Here is a 19,432-nt window from a genome sequence, read left to right on the forward strand (position 1 = left end):
AGGTCAATGGATGGGTAACCCTTTCAGGTCCCACTTGGGGTTGATTGATAATTGGTATTGGGTTCTATCAGCCTTGGATAACGTTCATCTGACTGTGCTTCTCCCTCCCCAGAGGGGTGATGGAATAACTACTCCAGGAAGGTACTTAATAACTTTATCTATGTTGCTCAATAAGGGAAAGGAATGATCAGGAAAGGGTTGAGGAAATAGGTGACCCTATCACTAAATCACAATAATCCTTCAGCACTGTAGGCTGTTCAAAATTGCTGGGCTTGTTCTTCACCTCCTCTGGCTCAGCCTGGCCACAGCCAAACCAGAGTAAGCAAACTGTTTGGATGATGCAAATACTGATGATGGTTTCTCTCAGCTTCTTACTGCTCATTGTTGTGCCAGTCCTACAGCCTTCAGGAAATCTACCCTTACCACCCTCTTCTTCTCCTCCTATCCACTTCCCGGATTCCCCCCGACCCCCTGGGCCCTGGTATACCTAAATATCTAGAGATGGTTCAGGTACCTAAATATCTAGGGGATTCAGAGAGAATCAGAGGATCCACAGGTCAATCAATGTTCAAGATCAAATGTCCAAGGCAAGAGTTTAGGCAAGGCTCAGCCAAAGCAAAACCAAGGTCCCAAAAGACAAGGGGTCCAAGGGGTTCTCTGTCAGGGGGCTGCCAGGGTATTTATACCCTCTCTGGCCAACTGCCTTTCCTCCTGTCCTCATGACCTCTGGGAACATTCTGATGTCCAACTGTCTTCACCTGTCAATCAAGGTGTGACTCTCAGCTCCCAGAGTTTGATTATGACATGAATGCTGTTTTGTTTTTGGAAATTTCAACCTGTAAATTTCCAGCTGATCTTGTCTGTGGATGATCTCTATTCTATGCTATTCTTAAATATGTTTTTCTATCCTATTAACTACCCTTCCCAAAATAATAAATTCTATTTTATCTAATGCCTTATCTATCTTTCTAGCCTAAAGCTAAAACAAGGGGTTTAGGATAGATTTTTCTGGGAAAGTGTGGGGTTTGAATACAATATTTCCAAGAACATATCATTTGAACATAAGTATAACATGTAAGCATTATCAGAACATGTAAGAATAATTATCTATGTTGTTTCTTACTTTAAATTAATGTAATTTTTGCAATAACTTTGCTTAAATTTCTAATACTGGACTTCAAATAACATTCCTAATTCACAATAAATTCTAACATCTTTTTCTATTCCCTAGTCTACGGTTAGGAAGATTAGTGTGTCTGTAATTCTTACACTATAGTTCGTGTGTTAGTCAATTAGTTTCATTCCTAACTAGTCTACACTGTACAATGTTTGTCTAACTTTCCTATTAACAGTTCTGTTTGAACATTTTATAACTATTTTATACTGACCCTATGCTAGCTAGAATCGAATTTCCCTACATCTACTCTTTCCCTATGGGTTAGTAGACTTATGCATTATTTGTTAATAACAATATTTTATGCATGTACAAGGTTTTCATGTGATGTTCCTATGAAATGAGTACTTTCGACCTTAGAAGGAATCTTAGTTCTCTTGCTCATTTGGGTCACTGTACTTTATTTTCAAACTATTTACATTTATTTACATTATGTACATGTGATGTGACTTTATTGTGACTATGTGTTGGACTCATGCCCTAACATTTACTGTTTGGTTTTATACTCACCTTTTTCTTAGGAATCTCTCTGTCAGTCAGCTTATATTCTGTTGCATGCATTCTAGTTTGTGCATTTCCCTTGTGATTAGTGTCTGAATGTGAAAACCTTCAACCTATTCAAACCTAATCCTGATTTGCTGATCTTCTCTCCTTGTGATTCTTCCAGTGATGATGTCCAAGTCACACAGGTGTTGTCACAGTTCAAGGTTCTTGTACAGTCTGTAGTGCAATGTCTCTTGTTGTCCTTGTGCTGGTCCTGATGCCTTGATGTTTCTGGAACTTTGGAATCTTTGGGATCTCATCTCTCTTCTCCTTTGCTGGATACCCATCTTGTCTGTTGTTGACTTGATTGAAGAATCCCTGGATCAGGAACCAATGTGTGACTGTGTAATGTTATGTTAAATTTTGTGTTGACACAAAATTTCTTCTTATGAGATTTTTGCGTCTATACTTGTCTTTGGTGTAATGTTTAGTCTAATTTTCAGTTTTCTTCTTCACAACTGCTGATTTCTGATAGGTTTAACTGTTGATCTTCATGTGTGAATGAGATGTTTGTGTGATCTAAATCAACAATTTGAGTGTCTTGTTTTTGATAGTGATCTATTTCTTGTGTTTCATTTGTGTCTGCATCCATGTCTTGGTGTCTTTCTGTTTGAGGCTTTATTTCTGAGTGCGATCTTTTGCTTTGAGGCTCTATTTCTGTGTCAGATTCTGTTTCTTGTGTTTGTTGCATTTGAGGATGAATGTTTCTTGCATTTGAGGCTGAATATTTGGATAAGGTCTTGGTTTCACTGAGGGCTTTAAGTGCAAATAGTGATACCATGAATCTTTTCCCTTGATTTTTACAGATGTAGGTGTAACTAAGATTATTTCATGTGGTCCACACCATTTTGGTTCTAACACTGATCTTCTTGTGAAATTTCTGATATAGACTTTATCTCCAGGTTGATAATCATGTAGGCTAAAGTCAAGTGGAACTCTTTGTTGTATTAAGGATAACTTTTGCAATTCATCTAATATCTCTTTCAATAAGGTGACATACTCATAGATTTTGCACTCGATTCCTAGATGTGATAGGTAATTAGTGTCTCGTGGAGCTTTTCTTACCCACGGTTGCTATCCATACGATAGTTCAAATGGTGATAAGCGTGTTTCACTATTGGGCTGACTTCTTAAGTAGAAAAGTGCCATAGGTAAGACATCTGGCCATTTAAGATGACTTTCTGTACACAGCTTCCCGATCATTTATTTCAAAGATTGATTAGTTCGTTCAACGGCTCCTGATGACTGAGGTCGATAGATAGAACAGAGATTTCTCTTAATTCCTAACACCTGGTAGACTTGCTTTAGAATAGAGTTTGCAAAGTGGCTACCAGAGTCAGATGAGATGACTGCTGGAATAGAGAATCTTGGAATTATCTCCCTCAGTAACATCTTTGCCACTGAAGTTGACAAAAGAACACAAGCATGCCACTGAAAAGCTAAAGAGAGCAATTCTACCTTCTCCTGCATTAGGCATTACAGATCACAACAAAACTTTTCACCTGTTTATCCATGAGGATAAAGGAATTGCCTGTGCAGTGCTCACACAGTACTTAGAAAGCAACTTAAGACCCATAGGCTACTACGGTTCAACGCTCCATCCAGTTATCTAAGGAATCTTTTCCTGTTTAAAGATTATTGCTACTGTAGCTCTGATGGTTAGGAAACGTTTTAAGCTAGTCCTGGGAGGGGAGCTAAGACTTTTTTTTAAAACATTTATTAATATTCATTTTTAACATGATTACATGATTCATGCTCCTACTTTCCCCTTCACCCCCCGCACTCCCCCCACCCATGGCCGATGCACATTTCCACTGGTTTTAACATGTGTCATTGATCAAGACCTATTTCCAAATTGTTGATAGTTTCATTGATGTGGTAGTTTTGAGTCTACATCCCCAATCATGTCCACCTCAACCCATGTGTTCAAGCAGTTGTTTTTCTTATATGTTTCCTCTCCTACAGTCCTTCCTCTGAATGTGGGTAGCGTTCTTTTCCATAAATCTCTCAGAACTGTCCTGTGTCATTGCATTGCTGCTAGTACCGAAGTCCATTACATTCTATTTTACCACAGTATATCAGTCTCTGTGTACAGTGTTCTGGCTCTGCTCCTTTTGCTCTGCATCAGTTCCTGGAGGTCTTTCCAGTTCACCTGGAATTCCTCTAGTTTATTATTCCTTTGAGCGAAATAGTATTCCATCACCAGCATATACCACAATTTGTTCAGCCATTCCCCAATTGAAGGACATACCCTCCTTTTCCAGTTTTTTGCCACCACAAAAAGCGCAGCTTTTTATTATGAAATATTTTCATACAAGTCTGTTTATTTATGATCTCTTTGGGGTACAAACCCAACAATGGTATGGCTGGATCAAAGGGCAGGCATTTTTTAATAGCCCTTTGAGCAAAGTTCCAAATTGCCAGCCAGAATGGTTGGATCAGTTCACAACTTAACCAGCAATGCATTAATGTCCCAATTTTGCCTCATCCCCTCCAGCATTCATTGCTCTCCCCTTCTTTCATTTTAGCCAATCTGCTAGGTGTGAGGTGATACCTCAGAGTTGTTTTGATTTGCATTTCTCTAATTATTAGAGATTGAGAACACTTTCTCATGTGCTTATTGATACTTTTGATTTCTTTACCTGAAAATTGCCTATTCATGTCTCTTGCCCATTTATCAATTGGGGAATGGCTTGATTTTTTTATACAATTGATTTAACTCCTTGTATATTTGAGTAATTAGACCCCTGTCAGAGATTTTTGTTATAAAGATTTTTTTCCCAATTTGTTGTTTCCCTTCTGAGTTTGACTACATTGTTTTTGTTTGTACAAAAGCTTTTTAGTTTAATATAATCAAAACCATTTAATTTACATTTTGTAATTTTCTCTAACTCTTGCTTGGCTTTAAAATCTTTCCTTTCCCAGAGATCTGACAAGGATACTATTCTGTGTTCACTTAACTTATTTAGTTTCCCTCTTTATATTCAAGTTGTTCACCCATTCTGAATTTATCTTGGTGTAGGGTGTGAGATGTTGATCTAAACCTAATCTCTCCCATATTGTTTTCCAAATTTCCCAGCAGTTTTTGTCAAATAGTGGATTCATGTCCCAAAAGTTGGGCTCTTTGGGTTTATCATACATTGTCTTGCTGATGTCATTTACCCCAAGTCTATTCCACTGACCCTCCCTTCTGTCTCTTAGCCAGTACCATATTGTTTTGATGACTGCTGCTTTATAGTATAGTTTAATATCTGGTACTGCTAGGCCCCCTTCCTTCACATTTTTTTCATTATTTCCCTTCATATTCTTGATCTTTTGTTATTCCAAATGAAATTTGTTATAGTTTTTTCTTATTCAGTAAAGAAGTTTTTCGGTAGTTTGATAGGTATGGCACTAAATAGGTAAATTAATTTAGGTAGAATGGTCATTTTTATTATGTTAGCTCGTCCTACCCATGAGCAATCAATGGCTTTCCAATTGTTTAGATCCAGTTTTATTTGTTTGGAAAGTGTTTTATAGTTGTTTTCGTATAATTGCTGTGTTTGTTTTGGTAGATAGATTCCCAAGTATTTTATATTGTCTAGGGTGATTTTAAATGGTGTTTCTCTTTCTACTTCTTGCTGCTCTAATGTGTTGGAAATGTATAGAAATGCTGATGATTTATGTGCATTTATTTTGTATCCTGCAACTTTGCTAAAGTTGTTGATTATTTCTGTAAGCTTCTTAGTTGATTCTCTAGGATTTTTTAAGTATACCATCATATCATCTGCAAAGAGTGATAGCTTAGTCTCCTCATTGCCTATTTTGATACTTTCAATTTCTTTTTCTTCTCTAATTGCTACTGCTAGTGTTTCTGGGAGCTAAGATTTTCTACTGGAAAGCCTCTCAGATCACTCAGTTAAGTCCAGATAGTAATGAAAATCACTTTAGGAACCTCCTCATGTTTTGATCCAGATTAGACTTCGTTTCTGTCATACAGAAAACAAACTAGATTTTTTTCTTTAGCTTTGTCCTCTTTTAAGGATTCATGCTGAACTCTCTTCCCTCCACTGACCAGATTCTCACAAACTCCACAGATGTTGCTTGAGAACATATCACAGGGTTCTGGGAAGGAAGAACTTTTACCTCAACCGCCCTCTTCTCAGCCATAGATCTAGGCACTTCTCAACAAGAACACAGACTTTCTCCATGATTTCATAGGGAGACGCATTCCATAATGTTACAATTAAAAATAGAACTGGAGGCTTATTACCCAATTCATGAGCATTTATTAGTAAAGCGAGTCTGACAGAAGCAGAGAAAGGTCTCAGCCTTTCTAGATCTCGTTCTCCATTCAGCGAGCTCAGGCTTGGCTTGCCAGAGATCAAGAGACCAGAAAAGCTCAGAGAGAAGCCCCCAGCTCAGAGAGCCAGTCAGTTGCAGAGGGGAGGTACAAAAGGCCCCTCTCCTTCCCTGGCTTGCCTTTTACATTCCTGGCTCCTCCCTCGGTGCTTACTTTGTGCTGGTTCTGGCACTCTGACTTTTGGGACACTCCCCCTGACCTGGGCTGCCCTGGGACACAGTGGCAGGCCGGGAATCAGACACGTGACTGGGTCACCTACATCCACTGCTGCCTGGGGCACCTGGGACCAAAGCCCAAGATATGTTCCTTCACACACTAGATAGAAACTCCTCAGCATTGCTCTGGAGGGTCTCGGAGCTGCTTTGCTCAAACCTCCATTGGGCTCTTAGAGACTCGGCTTCTAGTGCTGACTCTGACACTGACAAAGGGTGAGGCCTTTGGGCCCCTCCCTTCTCTGTGTGTCAGTTTCCTCCTGTAATTGACCAGAGGTGGGCTCTTCACTCTGATGTGGCTTTCAGCCCTGTGTCCTCTGACTTGGCCTGCTCTAGGAGATGGTGACGTTCAAGGATGTGGCTGTGGACTTCACCTGGGAGGAGTGGTGCCTCTTGACCCCTCCCCAGAAGGAGCTGTATAAGGAGGTGATGCTGGAGAATGCTGGGAACCTGCTCTCTGTGGGTAAGGCGCCCTCTCCCTGCTGCCCAAGTCTGCCCTCCAAGGGAATATGGCCCTCAGCAGTAGGCAGGGTTGGGAGGAGTTTTCAGCTATGAGGAAGGGAAAAGTGTTCCTATGCTAAGTCCCAGAGCCAGGGACCTTCTGCTGCCTGGTTCCCTTGTAAAACAACTTTGCATCGTATAATGGGACCTTGGAGGCTCCCTTTGGTACTCCTAAAGTCTAAGATCAAATGCAGGTTGAAGAATCTCAGATGTGGAAATAATCTCAGAGCTGATTCCATCTTGCCTCTCCCTGGCCTGGAATTATGTCTCCCAAACACATCTTGGAAAACTGTTTAGACAGGTTTTCCTCCCTCCCTCTTCCTCTCTAGGGTGGATCTACTATTGGAGATAATTTTCTCTTTAACCAGCATAAACTGGTAGCTCACAGCTCTTTGGTGTCCCCAGTAGAGCAGGATTGTCATTATTAGTCTTCCTCTTATTGCCCTAATCCTCCAGGAGAACCTGTTAGACAGTGAGGGAAGGGAAGAAGAGTTTATAATAGTCTGCTCTTGGCCAAGTGCTCTGCTGAGGGTTTTCTCAGTAATATTATGGCACTTCTTCTTCACCTTCATTTTCCAAATTTTGTGACACAATTATCCCCATTTAACAGATGAGGAAATAGAGATCTGAGTAAGTGGTTGTTCTGAGGCACCCACAAAGGAGTTGTCTGTGGCAAGATTTAAACTGAGACCTTCCTACCTCTCAGTTCAGGTCCCTGCCTGCTCCCCTTCTAGCTGACTCTCCTTTCCAGATAGCAGAAAAGTATGAACTGAGTCTAGCCTTCTCTGAAGAAAATGCCCCAGAACCAAATGTTCTGGTTCCTAATTGGTTCCCCACCCTTCTCTTCCCTCCTCTCCCCAAACTAAATGCTCTGGAATCTCTCCTCCAGGAGGCCCTGGAAGCTTCCCACAGGGACTGCTTGCACTCCTGTGTCATTGTCAGGACAAATGAACTTGCTGAGAGATAGCATTAGTTCCCCAAGAACAGAGGCAGAGTTTCCCCAAAAGAAGAGTTTATGAGGGGGAGGTGCAGGGAGGGTAGGGTAGGGGGAAACAAAAGCTGATCCCTGAAGATCCCTGTGTATGGGGCTTCAGACTGATCCAGAACACTGACTCTTGGACCCAGTTTGAGAGTTTAGGAGTTTCTGCCTAGAATGGACCAGAACAGGATGGAGTGTGTGTGTGGTGGTGTGTGGTGCTGTTGCTCATTGCAGGTCCCCCGGCTGGGTAACAGGCACATCCTAAACTGGGCTTCTGCATCATAGACACTGAGGGGTGAGGGCAGACTCCTGTGGGAACCTCAAGGAGAGATTCTATGAATGGAGTCAATGGACTCCCCAACCTTTCCCTAAAGTGAACTCAATGATGAGCTTCTCTCCATCTTCCTTCCTGACTGATTCCCCATGCCCAGGGCTTCCAGCTGCCCCAGAAGATGTGATCTCTTATTTGGAGCAGAAGGAAGCCCCATGGATGCTGGAGAAGGAAGGCCTCTGCTGCCCAGGTGAGTGAGGGGAAAAGAGATGAGGGAGAGCTGGGGTGACCAGAGGCTTCTGTGTGCTCTGGTGAAGCCAGGGCTAGATTTGGGGACAGGTGGACCTGACTTGGAATCCTTTCTCAAGGGTTTTAGAAGGGGCTTCCTGGGCAAGTCACTGAACTCCTGAGCCTCAGTTTCCCCAACTGTAAGATGAATCTATTGGACTCCATTTCCTATCAGGTCCCTTCAAGGGATCAGTCTGTGACCTTCTTAAGGGGTCAGTGTTTGGGATTGAAGTGCCATGGAAGTCTCTTGCAGGTGCCAGAAGGGCTGAGCTTATCCCCTCTGTGGCCTTTAGTATCCAGAAACATGTTTGCTCTGTGCCAGGTCCTTTGCCAAGTTATAGGGGACATAAAGGTCTTCTGTCGACATCCCCTACCCTCATGGAGCTTACCCTCTGCTGGAGCAGAGAGGATACAGTGTAAGGAAAGGGGAAATACTTTTGGGAATAAAGCTGCCCAGAGAGTAAACTTCCATGTGATGGAAAAGCAGGTGTGAGAGAAACTGCAGGGGGATGGTACTTGTAATCACTAGATGGCAGTAGAATTCAGCCCCTTAACAATTCCCTCCTCTTACACCTATTGATAAGGAAATAGATGAAATTTCCTTAAGTGTCACAGGATGTATCCTCTATATTTGAATGGTAATGACACAATAGTTTGTGGTAATGAAAATTATTTTTATCTCACTGTGAGGTATAGTTATTAATGATGATATTGAGCCAAGAGTAAAGGTTCACTTTAACTGAGCATCTCAGTAGAAATTGTATTCAACTGTCTTCTCTCACTAAGGAATTCTCTTGCAGCTGAACAGGTCAGTAACCAAGTTTTGGTTCACAGTAACTGATTTAATGAAAGGTGAACAGGAATGGTTGAGGGGTGAAATAGTGATAAAGGAAAGAGGAATTAGGATTAAACTATAGGAATTAGCTAAGCTAACTAAAATGAAAATATATCTTCAGCTGTTCTTAGAAGATAGCCACAAACAAATGCTGATAGGCTAGTCAGCCTGGCAACCGGGTCTAACATAACCTATTGCTGGATGTTTAGCTCTGACTTGGCTGGCTGCTTAGCTTTGTTGATGAATCTTCAGAAATGGTCTTTTGGTTGTTATAGAGAAAATTATGTGAATGTTGATGATCGATTGATAGCCGATAGTAATCTCAAAGGATGAACCTAAGTAACTGTCCCTGTAAGTTAACAGGTAACCCTGGCTTATGAAAATAGCTTTGAGACATAGCAGAGAGCCTACCTTTTTCACCTCCCACCTTAACTCACAATTGAGTTCCTTTGGGTTAGGCTGAGCTCCTATTTATAGGGCTCCTCCAATGGTCTTCAACAGTCTCAGTCCAGCTCATGCCAACTCTGGGAATTCTAAAGTCTGAGCTATCAACTGGCAACTCATGGCCCAAGATGGCTTCTTGCAAAAACTATTTACAGCTGACAGTTCTGTAGAAGCCCTCTAGATCCAGCTCCAGGGCAGCCAATCAAGAGAGGAGGCTCTGAAGGGAAGGACCTCTAGAGAGGTCTAATGGAGGCAGGTGACAATCAAAGAAAACCAATGAAAAGAGGAAATAATCAAAATTCTAAAGATAAAAATGAAAGCCACTATTTGCATAGGGCACCTACCATGTGTCACACACTATAAATATTATCTCATGTGATCCTCATAAGATCCCCAGGAGTTACTTGATAATATTATTTCCATGTTACAGTTGAGGAGACTGAGCCAGACAGAACTCCTATGAATAGCCCAGGGTTAAAAGTCCTAGCAATTTTCTGAGGTAGAATTAGAATGCACCACCCCACTTGTATGGGGATTTTAAAGAATAATATCATGAAAATGCTGGAAAAAAAGGTGGGGGATAGGAAGAGAATTATACGAGCTCTCTTGCTGAGGGATGAAAAAAATCTTTCCAGAGTTTTAGCTCTTTAACCAGTGAAGAAAAAGAATTGATCCCTACCTTGAGAAAGGTTTGTTTTGCCATTGACTCATACCAAAAAGTGTATTAAATGATGAATGTAGTTGGAGATCAATGGCATATATAGTGTTGATTTCTTTTGTTTTAAATAAAGTTTATCTAGAAATCCACTTTGTAAGGGTGGAATTTCATTACTTCTACTATTGGCAAATTGGTTCCATTCTCACTGAAACTACTGAATGACTAGCCTGAGTTACCAAACAATTCCTTTAAGTGATATAAGAATGATAAAACACATGGAGGTAAGTTCAAATCAGAAAACAAGCACAGTATTGCAGTGAGTGGCTAGTGAAGGTCTATTTTTGTTAAAAGGTTGTGGTCAATGATGGTTTCATAATGGCCTCTACTCTGTATGTCTAGTGACCAGGGTTTTCAAAGACTCTCCTATCTCTGTTGCAAGAATGCAAACCTAGGTAACATCTTGATCTCATGATGACCAATTTGATGAGATGCAAAAAGGATAACCCAATAATGGGAAAGCTTCTCATGTGTAGTGACAGCAATGAAAGTCTGTGCATGCCTTTGAGCATGAATGACCAACTTTCCTGGAAGTCTGGACATATGGAAATAATTTGACATCAAGTTGAGAAACTAAAGAATATGTTAGGCTTCGAAGCAATCAGAGTATGAGGTTGTCATTGAATGTACCCCCAAAGCATCATATTCCTAGTTAGGGTCTTTTGGACTCACTGCCAGGGGGAAAAAACTCAATTTGTGTTTGGAATTCTTGTTGTGCAAAAGGAAAAACATTGTTTAACAAAATTGGTTGCCTTTATTTTTAGCTCAAGTTTGTTGAAGCATTATATCAAATCTCTAAAGGGTTTGTAAATCAATAAATGGGAATGGCACAAAAGGACTAATATGGAAGCTTGCATCTCATTTTATTTAAAAAAAGTAGACTCAAGTTACTGCATGAGGCCTATTTTTACACATGAGCAATGCTATGTCTTTTTTAAATTTTTATTCAGAAGAAGGATTTTATGGTAGTGAAATGAGACATTTGAAAAAAGTAATAACTACTGTCAAGAAGTAGGTTACAGAACAAAATCTTTTATGCCTTGGATAAATGCAAAAAAGAGTGGATTTTCTTCCTTTGCTTTATAAGAAGAAAATAAGTCTGAAACAAATCATGAAGGAAATTATATAAATATTACAGATAAGTTTGATCATGAAATTATTGAAATATTTAGTATATACGAACCCTATGTTCACATAATTATGAAGATAGGATTGATTATGTAAACAGTGAAAATCAAAGCAAAAAAGATTGGAAGTGAATTGTCTAGTACTGCGGAGACAGCATACCCAATCACAATATTTGGTTTCACCTTTCAGGATTTGGGTCAAGTCACTCTGGCACCATTCTGAGGTCATGGTCTGAGATAGGAATGTAATAATGCTAGCCTGAGCAAAATCACAGGTTTGTTATGAAGAGCCAATGTGATCATATGGGAGGCTCTTTGTTAATTAAATTGTGCTTTGGCTTTGAGATTATAGAATTTTCTTTTCTTTTTTTATTTGAATATTTTTATTTAATTAACTTAGAATATTTTTCCATGGTTACATGATTCATGTTCTTTCCCTCTTCTCCTCCCACCCCTCTCTCATAGCCAAGAAGCAATTCCACTGGGTTTTACATGTCTCATTGATCAAGATCTATTTCCATATTATTAATATTTGCATTAGGGTGATCGTTTAGAGTCTACATTCCCAATCATGTCCCCGTTGTTTTTCTTTTGTGTTTCTACTCCCACAGTTCTTTCTCTGGATGTGAATAGTGTTCTTTCTCATAAGTCCCTCAGAATTGTCCTGGGTAATTGCATTGCTGCTAGTAGAGAACTCCATTAATTTGATTGTACCACAATGTATACGTCTCTGTGTATAAGGTTCTCCTGGTTCTGCTCCTTTCACTCTGCATTAATTCCTGTAGGTGATTCCAGTTCACATGGAATTCCTCCAGTTCATTATTCCTTTGAGTACAATAGTATTCCATCATCAACAAATACCACAATTTGTTCAACCATTCCCCAATCTAAGGGCATACCCTCATTTTTTAATTTTTTGGCACCACAAAGAACAAGGCTATAAATATTTTCATACTAGTCTTTTTTCTTATTACCTCTTTGGGGTATAAACCCAGTAGTGATATGACTGGATCAAAAAACAGTCTTTTAAAGCCCTTTGGGCATAGTTCCAGATTGGGTATAGGGATTTTCAAAAGATGGATTGTGCCCATTTAAATTGGATGTCTTTTCTTATTACCCAAGTGTGGAGATCTCTTTATCATCTCTGATAATCTGATAAGGATAGTTTAGTTGATAAGGAAATAAGGAGAGGACAAGGGAGTTGTCTTTTACCTCATGCTTCCAGCTCTGGCTCTAGGAGCATGGAGTTCATTATATATACTTCAAGACTCATTTCACACAAAAGAACCTCCCCCCCCCCCAACTTCGCATTTGTGCAGAAACACAAATTATGTCACATCAAAGCACAATAAAGTTATGGTTTTACAAAGAATTTTCTTACGAAGATAATGCTGGATGAGAAACAGTCTCAAGGTTAAAAATGAACCTCACTTTATCTACAAGTTATTTTGCCTGAGCTTGCCACTCCGTGACCTTTGGATGCCTGGAGCAGTTAGAGAGATATACCCACAGTTGCAGCTTTACTCTGCTGAGTGAAAAAAAGGCTGTTAACTTAACGTTTTCCTAGAAGGCTATAATGTTTTTCAATAAGAAAAGGTGTGTATCATAAAAGGGGTCAAAAGAGGAGTCTCAGATTTTTATCTATTCTCTTATTGGCTTCCCACATATTCTCCTTTTTCTTTTAAATTGAAAAGGGCATCCACCTGTTGGGCTGTGTGAATTTCTCTTATGAGGGCCAAGGGAAACTTTTAAGTTACACAAATTTGGGGATGAAAAGAAAAGAGGACAAAAACAATGATCCAATGATTGCTAGGCACATTGACAAAAAGCCAATTAGGGGGAGTCCCCTTTGGCACAAGAGTGTACATTCAAAACAAATGCATTCAATTCCCCATAGTTCAAGCACCTGTACCCCAAAGCTCATTTTGGATCTTCTTGATGCAGTGTAGGTCTCTGCAGGCATCTTCATGGTGTCTTCTTTCAAACAGGTTCATTGTCTGGATTCTGGGGAGGTGGTGAATTTCTTATCCTGAAATTACTCTCAAAAGAATTTAAACTTTATAGTATAGATTATAAAACATACATTCTCCCTTGAAGAGGGTTAAGGCAAACATCCAGATCAGTTAAGGATACATGGCTGAGTTTTGAGGTTGTGTGAATCAATTGTCAAAAGAAATTTGAAAAAATAAAAAAAAATCAAATAAAAGAGAGAGAAAAAAATAAGTTGTGAATGAAATGTAAAATATCAAAGTCTTATGTGCAAAAATGTAGGGAAAAATAAACTTATAGTAGGTCCTTGAATCAAGGCCCAAGTAAAGTTATTTAAACAAATACCCATTTAGAGGCCAGGACTATAGAAAGTTACCACACTTATAGAGAAAGAAAAGGACCAAGTTTTTTGTGAGAAAGGGAAGTGTCTTTCACTGGTCTGATTTGCCTGCATTTGAGCCAGGATGATGGCCAATCTTTGGTACTTAACTAGGATGAATCTCAAGGAAGTCTAGCCTCTAACATATGTCAGAAAAGCTGCAACCCTGAACCCAATCACTAAGTTTAAGTCCTTCAGTATTGGCATGAGAAAGTTTTGTCAATCCTTCTTGGATTGGTATAATCTTTTTTGACCTTGTGGTGCTAGGCATTGCGCAGTTTCTCACCAATCCCATTGGACTGGGTGGTCTCCTTAACCTTGTGGCTCTTTTGTTCCCTTCTCCTGGAATCAGACAGAATTATTAATTATAGTCCCATAATATTTCCATAGACTAAGGCTTTGTGGGTATGCTTTAATATTAAATTTATATTACTGTAAAATCAAAAAGGATTAATATTGAAAATATGTAATTTAAGTACAAAAATGAGAAAAAGTGAAAAAAAGTCAATTATTCTATATATTTAAAAAATTAAAGGAAAACCAATAAGAGAATTAAAATTCAGAGAAAAATATAAATTTTTTAAGTAAAAAATGTTTTAAACATCAAAATTATATATATAGTTAGTGAAATGTCTTTTACCCAAAAATCAGATCCATTTTCTATATGAATAAGATAAAACTTCCATCCCCATATTATAATTCTGGGGTATTATTTGTTTCTTTGTATTTGTAATTAGTTATTCCAATTGATGGTCAGAAATTATACAAATAAATTAATGTAGAAGAGATTCAAACTAACTTTCATTGAAATAACACTTGGGGTGTGTATAGATTCTTTAGTAAACAGTGGAACATATTGGCTTGCTTTACATATTCAAATTTCTGGGGCTTCAATTTTTATGTTACTTTGCTTTGAATATGGCAAAAGGAGGGAAGGGAGTATAATATTGTTTGACTTCAGGTAAGAGTCAGAGATTATTTATCAGTGATATCTTTCTTTTGAATGGTGAATCCAAATCAATAATCCATAAAAGAGTAATATCAGTTGCAAATCCAATGACTTTTACCTTAAACAGTAATTATTACCAATAGCATTTGAAAGGTTTCCAAGATTTACATATACAATGAAAAATCATAATGTTATAAAATATGATAAACAAATTTTCTTTTTCAACAATTTCTCAATGAATAAATTATCTGGTCATTCTTTCCAATAATACAGAAAAAAGAGTCAACAGCTTTGCTTGAAATTAAGTTTTCATTACTGTTATCTTGATTAAAGAGGGTTAAGGCAGGGGCTTCTCTGAAGGTAGTGAGTTATTTAAATTATTGTACTTATAAGATTTACATGTTTTTATCTTGATACATAATTATTCTTCAAAGGTTATTGATTTTAAAACTTCAAAATTTGCAACCAGGTACCTTGGAATATTCTTACATTTGCAAATAATAGTCTTATTTCAGGTCCCTTAGGATTACTGAAATGATCAATATTTTTAGTTAATGCATTCTTCAATTACACTGTTATAATATTGAGAAATTTGTTAATTAGTTATTATTGCATCAACATCACTACAAAGTAAAAAACATTATAATAATATTAATGCCATCACAATCAAGTACATATTAACAATGATATTAAATTATTATGAGGGTTATGCATTGTTATAATTTTATATTCTGGGTTTGAATGCATTACTACAAATCACAAATATTATGAGAATACAATCTATTTAATTAACCTTTAAATACTAGTGAAATAATGAACATAGAAGAAATAATTTGACTAGGATCTAGTAACTTAAAGCATAAATTTAAGTTGTCACAATAATTATTTTTGCATTTTCTAATATTATTTGAAATAGAGATAACTATTTAAATTGAACCAGATTTCAGAAAGTTACAAAATTAACATTAGCTTCTTATTAATTGTTTCCCTTTACTGAGTTTGAGTTAGTAAAAACTGTTGCTGAAAATATTTATAGTCAGAGACTCTCCCTCCTATATGTAGAAGGGGTTAAATTATTTTTGAAACATGTCCAAGGCTGCAGCCGCTTTTCAAGCAGCTGTGCTCTTTAACTCTTTAGTTACTGCATTTATAAAATTTGCCTCATTATTTTAAAACCTTGAAGATTTATCACTTCCAAATGAATATTAATTTAAACTTCACTATGTCCAAATTGTCCCTGATTAAAACTTCTTAACAATGTTTCCTACATATACTAATTATTCTTTCAGACCCCTGCTTAAAGAAGAATAAAATCTATAGTCTGGCCTCTCTATACTTTAGGACAAATCTACATAGCTGATTAAATATTTCTTTTAAATCATGAACTAGTATCCTTATATAATTTGCAATCTTCAAATTTAGTTTGATAGGTATTTTTGGCAAATCTGATTATTTAATCCATATTTGACACACTGCAAGTCTTAATACATAAATTTTCCAACGTAAAGTTTGTGCATATTTAAAATTAACTGAAATTCCATTTTCTTTTTTTAAACATTTATTAATATTCATTTTTATGAAATTCCATTTTCTAACTGTTAGTCAGTAGATTTATACTATACCATCAGTATCTATTCAAAACTGATTGTTGGGGCAGCTGGGTAGCTCAGTGGATTGAGAGCCAGGCCTAGAGACAGGAGGTCCTAGATTCAAATCCGGCCTCAGACCCTTCCCAGCTGTGTGACCCTGGGCAAGTCACTTGACCCCCATTGCCTACTCTTACCAATCTTTCACCTATAAGTCAATGCACAGAAGTTAAGGGTTTAAAATTAAAAAAAAAAGAAATCATATTCTCTGCTCTCATTAAGGCAAGAATCAATAAGATAATTTGTCTACATTTCTTCTTCCATTTCTTACTGGCCATAAGAAAGGGAACAAAGAAATCATAAGACAATAAAAGGGGACAGATTTGATCCCACCACCAAATTCTATCAACAGGTTAAATATTGAGATGCATATTTAATCAAATTTAATAAGTATTCTAAATGCAATCTAAGAAAAATTTTATTCATACAGAAAAAGCAATGATTCTGAACTGTGTACTGAGGTACAGAAGTGCAATTTAAAACTTTCTTAGCTGATCAGAACAATCAGTTTTTTTTAAACCCTTGTACTTCAGTGTATTGTCTCATAGGTGATTTCTTTTAATCAATTAAATTCTTTTAGATTTTAAAACACTCAGAAATCCATTGTAGATGTTATTTTTCTGAATTTCTCAATCTCCTCTGTCTGTCTTTCCCATTCCCCCAGAATGAATGAGAAAGAGAGAAATTTATTTTCTTCAAAATTCCATTGTGATCACAGACAAACACAACAATAAAACTTAAGATTCAAATTGATCAGAGACACAGACACAACATATAGACACACAGACTGTTCAAAGACATTTCACGCATACTCTAACAAATATATGACATCCTATCAACAGATCAATAAATCATATCTTTCATTGCTAAAGAAATCTGGAGAAAAAAAAGAATGTTTATTATTCAGAAATTTGGTTAACTCTGCAAGGAACTGGCTAAACTAGGATGAATTCTTGAATTAAATTTAGTCATTGGTGGGGCCGGTGGTTGGCCTCCTTTCCATCTTCCCTGAAATCTCTTATCAGGTAATCTGTAACCATTTCTATGGAATTTGGAATTACAATTTTTCTTCCAGTGGTAACCTTTCTCACATCTGGGACACAAAGAGTTAGGGGTATTGGAACAAGAGCTTTTTACAGCCTTTGAGCCCTTAATCATTTGCGTGTATACATGTGTCTATACGTGTGTCTATGCCTGTATTTACCCTTTCTTTCTCTTAGAAGGAGAGATCAGACCTGAAATGAAAGTGACTCCAACAGAAGAGAGCCTTTCTGTGGTAGAAACCGAGAAACAAAAATTTACAAGTGATGGTCCACATAACTTAGCTTGGAGAGAATTCTGTGTTGATTCTCAAAATTCATTCTTTCCTGAACATCAAAGAATGAACTCTGAGGCAAAGACTCATGAATGTAATCAGTGTAGAAAGACTTTTTTATCCAGGGCCAGTCTTGCTGGGCATCAGAGAGTCCACACTGGGGAAAAACCTTATGAATGCAATCAGTGTGGAAAGCCATTTAGGAACAGCTCCAATCTTGGTGTACATCAGAGAATCCACACTGGGGAGAAACCTTATGAATGCAAGCAATGTGGAAAGACATTCACTCAAAGTTCCAGTCTTCTTGTACATCAGAGAATCCACACTGGGGAGATTCCTTATAAATGCAAGCAATGTGGAAAGACATTAGGCTCATATCTTGTTCAACATCAGAGAATTCCCACTGGGGAGAAACCTTATGAATGCAATCAGAGTGGAAAGACATTCAGTTATAGGTCTGTTCTTGCCCTACATCAGAGAATCCATACTTGGGAGAAACCTTATGAATGCAAACAATGTGGAAAAACATTCAGGGAAAGCTCCAAACTTGCTGTGCATCAGAGAATTCACACTGGGAAGAAACCTTATGAATGCACTCAGTGTGGAAAGTCATTCAGTTATAGCTCTGTTCTTTCTGTACATCAGAGAATCCATACTGCAGAAAAACCTTATGAATGTAATCAGTGTGGAAAGACATTCAATCAGAAATTTAATCTTGCTGAACATCAAAGAATCCACACTGCAGAGAAAGCTTATGAATGCACTCAGTGTGGAAAGACATTCAGTCAGAGACGTGGTCTTGATGTACATCAGAGAATCCATAATGCAAAGAAACCTTATGAATGTAATCAGTGTGGAAAGATATTCAGTCAGAGCTCACATCTTGCTATACATCGGAGAATTCATACTGGGGAGAAACCTTATGAATGCAATCAGTGTGGAAAGACATTCAGGGACAGCTCTAATCTTGGTGTACATCAAAGAATCCACACTGGGGAGAAACCTTATGAATGTAAGCAATGTGCAAAGAAATTCAGTCAAAGCTCCAGTCTTGCTGTACATCAGAGAATCCATACTGCAGAGAAACCTTATGAATGTAATCAGTGTGGAAAGACATTCAATCAGAAATTTAATCTTGCTGAACATCAAAGAACCCATACTGCAGAGAAAACTTATGAATGCACTGAGTGTGGAAAGACATTCAGTCAGAGACGTGTTCTTGATGTACATCAGAGAATCCATAAAGCAAAGAAACCTTATGAATGTAATCAGTGTGGAAAGATATTCAGTCAGAACTCACATCTTGCTATCCATCGGAGAATTCACACTGGGGAGAAACCTTATGAATGCAATCAGTGTGGAAAGACATTCAGGGACAGCTCTAATCTTGGTGTACATCAAAGAATCCACACTGGGGAGAAACCTTATGAATGCAAGCAATGTGGAAAGACATTCAGTCAGAGCTCTAATCTTATTCAACATCAGAGAATCCACACTGGGGAGAAACCTTATGAATGCAAACAATGTGGAAAGACATTTAGGAAGAGCTCCACTCTTGCTGTACATCAGAGAATCCACATGTGAGAAACATTAATGAAGTTAGTGTAAGATGACATTCAAAGAGCTCCAAGCTTTCTCAATACCAGAGAATTCAAAATGGGAAATAACCTTATGAATGCAATGCGGTAAATCATTCATATGGAACTCCACACTTGCTCTACAG

General features: G+C 37.9%; 1 protein-coding gene across 1 annotated transcript in view; it reads left to right on the forward strand.

The window, feature by feature from the left end:
• The window catches only part of LOC123241758 (zinc finger protein OZF-like), a gene marked incomplete at its 3' end in the record, with an annotated part of 52,240 nt that extends 33,028 nt beyond the window's left edge, over positions 1 to 19,212 (forward strand). Inside the window, exon 5 of the mRNA XM_044669310.1 lies at positions 18,025 to 19,212. Within this exon, the coding sequence (XP_044525245.1) occupies positions 18,025 to 19,212 (1,188 nt within the window). The remainder of the gene's footprint in view (positions 1 to 18,024) is intronic.
• Between the last annotated feature and the right edge of the window lie 220 nt (positions 19,213 to 19,432).

The sequence above is a fragment of the Gracilinanus agilis genome, chromosome 3 (assembly GCF_016433145.1).
Source record: "Gracilinanus agilis isolate LMUSP501 chromosome 3, AgileGrace, whole genome shotgun sequence".
NCBI classification, from domain to species: domain Eukaryota; kingdom Metazoa; phylum Chordata; class Mammalia; order Didelphimorphia; family Didelphidae; genus Gracilinanus; species Gracilinanus agilis.